Source organism: Salvelinus sp. IW2-2015, linkage group LG13 (assembly GCF_002910315.2).
Source record: "Salvelinus sp. IW2-2015 linkage group LG13, ASM291031v2, whole genome shotgun sequence".
NCBI lineage: Eukaryota > Metazoa > Chordata > Actinopteri > Salmoniformes > Salmonidae > Salvelinus > Salvelinus sp. IW2-2015.
This window is the reverse complement of record NC_036853.1, coordinates 36,902,210-36,908,220: the sequence shown is the minus strand read 5'-3', so window position 1 is coordinate 36,908,220 and position 6,011 is coordinate 36,902,210. Positions and strand designations below refer to the sequence as shown.

The 6,011-nt window shown below is 44.0% G+C and overlaps 1 protein-coding gene across 1 annotated transcript; it reads right to left on the bottom strand.

Moving 5' to 3' along the window:
• Nucleotides 1-467: 467 nt before the first annotated feature.
• Nucleotides 468-1,178, bottom strand: LOC111971238 (neural cell adhesion molecule 1-like). Its single transcript, XM_023998018.2, has 2 exons — nt 969-1,178; nt 468-782 (listed from the first exon to the last, which is right to left on the bottom strand). The coding sequence occupies exons 1-2, from the start codon at nt 1,087-1,089 to the stop codon at nt 568-570; spliced, it is 336 nt and encodes a 111-aa protein (XP_023853786.2). The 5' UTR covers nt 1,090-1,178; the 3' UTR covers nt 468-567.
• Nucleotides 1,179-6,011: the final 4,833 nt, after the last annotated feature.

The following is a 6,011-nucleotide window of genomic DNA, read 5'->3' as shown; positions in this document are numbered from 1 at the left end:
AATGTGCATTGTATATGTTTTATCCTCTCCTCCATCTCTACAGCAGTTGTGTAATATGAGTTCATCCAAAGATTGTCTATTATTTTGACAAGATAGTCGATTGATGACCGCTCTAACAATGGAAATACATGTGCTTAAAGATGGAAAGCAGGCGGGAGGCGCAACCAGGTGGAACCATTCTAGCCAATGAGAGGGGAAAAAACACATGTGAACAACAGGTCATAGAGATAGATAGAGGACTCATCTTTGTATCTGTGCCATTATAGCGTCTGTGACAGCATGGGCAGACGTTCTTCATTGGCTGATTGCTCCCAACTCATAGGAATTCCAACCCAGTAAAATGTGGAAGCTCTCAATGGTAATGTCCTCGTTAAAACGGGTTATATCCATGATCTATCTCTATGACAACACAACTCCGATATAAAGTCAATTTTATATCAGTGCATTTGTAACAACCTAACCACTACAAAACGTATATTCAATCAAATAAGCCTCATGTAGAAAATGAGCAATAATATTTTTGGTTGACAAATTTGGCACTGTAATTGACCTCCATTAAAAAAATCCTCAATTCATGGGCTTATTTTTCGTGGACAGATTTTGGGCAGAGTAAAACCTCTCGCTTTGCCTCTTTCTCCCTGGTTCACCTACAGGAAAACAATCCTTGTACCAGGTGATGATGGGGGCAGGACTTCCTGTGACATCACACACAAGGTTGGTGGTCTGGTTCAGCACCACAGACACGTTGCCCGGTGACTCATTGTCGTGGAGATCTGGGGGAACTGCATGGAGGTCAAAGGGGAAAGGTCAGGCCTGCCATGTTACACTTCGCTTTTCTGCAGCAGTACTACCATATGACACAGTAAAATGCTAGTACTACCATATAATAATATAATTCAGTTCTACTATTGATTCAGTACTACCACCACAGTAGTATTATTCAAGGATTCCACGCTAGGCTAGCTCACCGTTGACTTTGAGTTGGTACTGCTTCTTGGTGGTGGCAACCTTGTTGGCGGCAGTGCAGACATACTCTCCGTTGTCCAGCTGAGACACCGATGCCAGGATGAGGAGGGCTCCATCCTCCATGATGGTCAGACCGGGCTCATTCCCCGTCAGCTCCTGACCGTTACGCAACCACTTTATAATGGGGGTAGGAGTGCCTCGGGGGGAGGGAGGGATGGAGGAAGAGAGGGAGGGAGAGGAATAGTGGGAGGAGAGATCATAGAAAGATAAAGAGAGAAAGAAAAGTGGTAAGACATGGGTAAATTATATAAGTAGCTAGCTTTTTTGGGATATCCTGTAAGCAAAAAGCTTCTGTCCATTCTATAAGGGTGACTGAAACTAATATTATTGGTTGACAGATTACACTTATCTGCCTGGTGGGTGCCATTGTGATTGGATGCCTGTATAAAGCAAAGTTGGTTCTCACCTTTGGCAGGGCAGGGGAAGGCAATGCGTTGGTTGGCCACTCTCTAATGGTGGGGGCTGTTGAAGGGGGACTCCAGCAGCTCCACCACGGGGGGGGTGGGGGGGGGGACTGAAGACAGACACAGAGAAGGACACTAACATTAAATCAATGATAAGAAGAACAGTACTTGGGCACAACCTAAACCTTTATCAAACTTGTTTGTAAAGAGTTTGGATGCAGTTTTGCAAAACCATGTCCTCACTTTAACTTCTACATTTCCAGTGAGTGTGTGTTTTGTTCCTTTTCAGGCTTATAAGACATTCAGTGACTCACCTTTCACCTGCAGCTGAACATTGGCCTGGTCACGTCCAGCGATGTTAGTGACCACACAGGTGTAGTTTCCCTCGTCACTCAGCCCCACCTGACCTAAGGTCAGAGAGCCATTGGTGTAGATCCTGTACTGTGCCCCGTCCACCCCCAGGGCGGCGCCATCCTTCAGAGAGGGCTGTGCCCCGTCCACCACCTGAAACTTCATCACCCGCGGACCCACCTGGATACTGGGGGGCACTGGAGAGAGGGAGAGGAGAGAACAAGGAAAACAAATGACTGAGGTATTTCATTGGGCAATTCATCATAAAGGCTCCCGAGTGGCGCAGCGGTCTATGGCACTTTTATTTAAATTTTATTTCAACTTTATTTAACCAGGTAGGCCAGTTGAGAACAAGTTCTCATTTACAACTGTGACCTGGCCAAGATAAAGCAAAGCAGTGCGACACAAACACAGAGTTACACATGGGATAAACAAACGTAGAGTCAATAACACAATAGAAAAATCTATATACAGTGTGTGCAAATGTTGTAAGCATCTCAGCACAGCATCTCAGTGCTAGAGGTGTCACTACACCACCTTATGTGAGTCCCATAGGGTGGTGCACAATTGGCCCAGCGTCATCCGGCTTTGGCCAGTGTAGGCCGTCATTATAAATAAGATTTTTTTCGTAAACGACTTGCCTAGTTAAATAAAGGTTAAATAAAAGAACAAAATAAAAAATATCCCTCTTTCCTCCCCTGCTTTGATGACTAAGACAGTTTTGAACAATCTTAGAGTGCTAATTCCCAGTCTGTGGCTGTGATTGTTTTCCATGTTTGGACAAAAACGCAGTACTGTACACTTCAGAACCCTCTCCACCCCTAGTGGTGATAATAACGTGGTATTGAAATGGCATTTAGATTGCTACTGAAGGTTAATTGTAGTGTTGAGACGGCTTGAGTCATTTCCACCAACACCTGTCTGGGTTACATCTCTGCTGGTCTGGCCCAGTCCCAGTGAGCAATGCTAAGATGTCTGGGGCTGAATAAGTCATGTTCAGTGCAGTGTTCTCACACATTAGGTATTTAACTATATAACATCTAATTAGTGTATCTGTGCTATAACTGAGGACCAACGGTAAGAAAACAACTGTTAGCCTGGTGATGTTTTTATAAGAACATTTCTGAGAGTGGGAGAGAGAGAGAGAGCGGTGAGAGAGAGAGAGAGGGGAAGAGGGAGAGAGGGAAGGAGGGAGAGAGGGAGAGAGGGAGAGAGGGAGAGAGGGGAGGAGGGAGAGTGGGAGAGTGGGAGAGTGGGTGAGTGAGTGAGTGTGATTTTCATGCCAGGACATGCAGGGCGGCTTATTGGACCGGTCCTAATTCTGACCGATTGCCTTTTATGAACAGGTCTCGTTAAAGACTGAATCTGCAGTAAGGGAAATAGAGCCACTGTCCACCCCACGGCCGTTGTTACTGTTTTTGTTATGTTGTCTAAGCAGATTCTGGGGGCATTGCACATCGTGCTAAAAAAAAATGCATTACAAATGCTGCTGTTCTATCGCATGTGCAATGATGTCCGATGCGGGAAAAACAACAGTGTTCGCTGTTTGCCGTAACTTCTTTGTTGTTGCAATATCATGGACTCTGCAGTTTCACATTAAGGATTCCAGCTTTAAACTGGCTCCGTATGTGCTCAGTGTGAATGTTTGCTTCCCCTATTCTGATTTGCTTCAGTTGCATACAGTGGTTCTCCTTTAAAAGTTGCGAGCTGGCACTGTGGGACTTAGAGGTACCAGCGTCACGGCTTCATTGCTCCAGACCACCACAAGGGGGAGTTAGAGCATCATTATGCATTTGGATCCCAAGGTTTTTATATGACCAATCATATCGAGTGGTTCCAATGACGAATTTTGACGCGAGCCACCCTTACCTTGTGGCGTTCTTCAACAAAATGGCTGACAAAACATTATGGTGGAACCAGATGTAGTTGTTATAACGTACATAACGAGTCAAGCAAAAAATGTACAATTGAGAGGAATATGTTAGTTAATGTAGAGACAAACTGTTTGTGCATATTTTTTTGTCATCAAGTTGATTTACGAAAATCGCTAATTCTTCCTTGCTGAAAGATACAAAAGTATCTATATCCACAGTAAAACGAGTCCTATATCGACATAACCTGAAAGGCCGCTCAGCAAGGAAGAAGCCACTGCTCAAAACCTTCATAAAAAGCCAGACTACGGTTTGCAACTGCCACATGGGGACAAAGATCGTACTTTTTGGAGAAATGTCCTCTGGTTGATGAAACAAAATAGAACTTTTTGGCCATATAACAATTGTTATATTTGGAGTGAAAAGGGGGACGCTTGCAAGCCGAAGAACACCATCCCAACGTGAATCACGGGGTGGCAGCATCATGTTGTGGGGGTGCTTTGCTGCAGGAGGGACTGGTGCGCTTCACAAAATAGATGGCATCATGAAGATGGAAAATTATGTGGATAATTGAAACAAGATCTCAAGACATCAGTCAGGAAGTTAGCTTGGTCGCAAATGGGTCTTCCAAATGGACAATGACCCAAGCATACTTCCAAAGTTGTGGCAAAATGGCTTAAGGAAACAAAGTCAAGGTATTGGAGTGACCATCACAAAGCCCTAACCTCAATCCATAGATTGAGGGCAGAACTGAAAAAGTGTCTGCGAGCAAGGAGGCCTACACAACCTGACTCAGTTACACCAGCTCTGTCAGGAGGAATGGGCCAAATTCATCCAACTTATTGTGGGAAGCTTGTGGAAGGTTAAAAAATTTAAAGGCAATGCTACCATATACTAATTGAGTGTATGTAAACTTCTGACCCACTGGGAATGTGATGAAAGAAATAAAAGCTTAAATAAATCATTCTATTGTTCTGACATTTCACATTCTTAAAATAAAGTGGTGATCTTAACTGACCTAAAACAGGGAATTTTTACTCTGATTGAATGTCAGGAATTGAGAAAAACTGAGTTTAAATGTATTTGGCTTAGGTGTACGTAAACTTCCGACTTCAACTGTACATGATTAGTTTAGTTGCGTAATTAAATTACACAGAGAATTGATTTGATAAGATACAGTCTTCACATAGAATGATATTCAACGACACGACAGTATGATGGAAGATAATGTAGAAATGTTATGCTCGAGTAGACTGAGCAACACGTAGGGCTCATGTATACATTGTATACATTCCAAAATTATATATATTATTCATCTGGCTATTCGTCACTAAAGGCCTGTAACAACAACAGACGTTAGTTAGTGTCCTGTCTCTCCACTTTGGGACCGGTACTGTGGTGTGAGAACACTAAGGATTCCTGCTTGAGGATACAGCATGAGGAACGACCGAGAAATTAAAAAGATGGTCGCCAGATTGGAAAGAAATCCTAATTTTATGTTCACACATACACTACATAACCAAAAGTATGTGGACACGTGATCGTCGAACATCTTATTCCAAAATCATGGGCATTAATATGGAGTTGGTCCCCCCTTTGCTTCTATAACATTCTCCACTCTTCTGGAAAGGCTTTCCACTAGATGTTGGAACATTGCTGCGGGGACTTTCTTCCATTCAGCCACAAGAGTATTAGTGAGGTCGGGCACTGATGTTGGGCGATTAGGCCTGGCTCGCAGTCAGCGTTCCAATTTATCTCAAAGGTGTTTGATGGGGTTAAGGTCAGGAATCTAAGCAGACTATTCAAGTTCTTCCACACCGATCTCAACTTAACACTTCTGTGTGAACCTTGCATTGTGCATGCTGAAACAGGAAAAGGGCATTCCCCAATGTTTTACCACAAACTTGGGAGCACAGAATCATCTATAATGTCATTGTATGCTGTATCGTAAGCATTTCCCTTCACTGGAACTAAGGGGCCTAGCATGAACCATGAAAAACAGCCCCAGAACATTATTCCTCCTCCACCAAACTTTACAGTTGGCACTATGCATTCGGGCAGGTAGCGTTCTTCTGGCATCCGCCAAACCCAGATGGTGAAGTGTGATTCATCACTCCAAAGAAGACATTTCCACTGCTTTACACCACTCCAGCCAACACTTGGCATTGTGCATGAGACAATCCAGCTGCTGAGCTAACAGACTGTATATATGTGTGTGTGTGAGTGAGTGAGTTGCGTTGCGGGACTGGACCAACTTCCATGTTTTGCTTGGTGTGTTGCCACGGTAACCCCAGAGGCGGGGTGTTATGGGCTGGGCAGGGACTGTGTCACTAGGGAAGTGGGGCACACGTTTATATGG

Bases quoted from the DNA above. Each gene is read 5' to 3' on its own strand.
- LOC111971238 (XM_023998018.2), bottom strand. From the start codon at position 1,089: ATGGAGGATGGAGCCCTCCTCATCCTGGCATCGGTGTCTCAGCTGGAC. The intron at 783-968 runs GTGAGCTAGCCT...ACCTCCATGCAG, and splicing joins GTACCAACTCAAAGTCAACG to TTCCCCCAGATCTCCACGAC.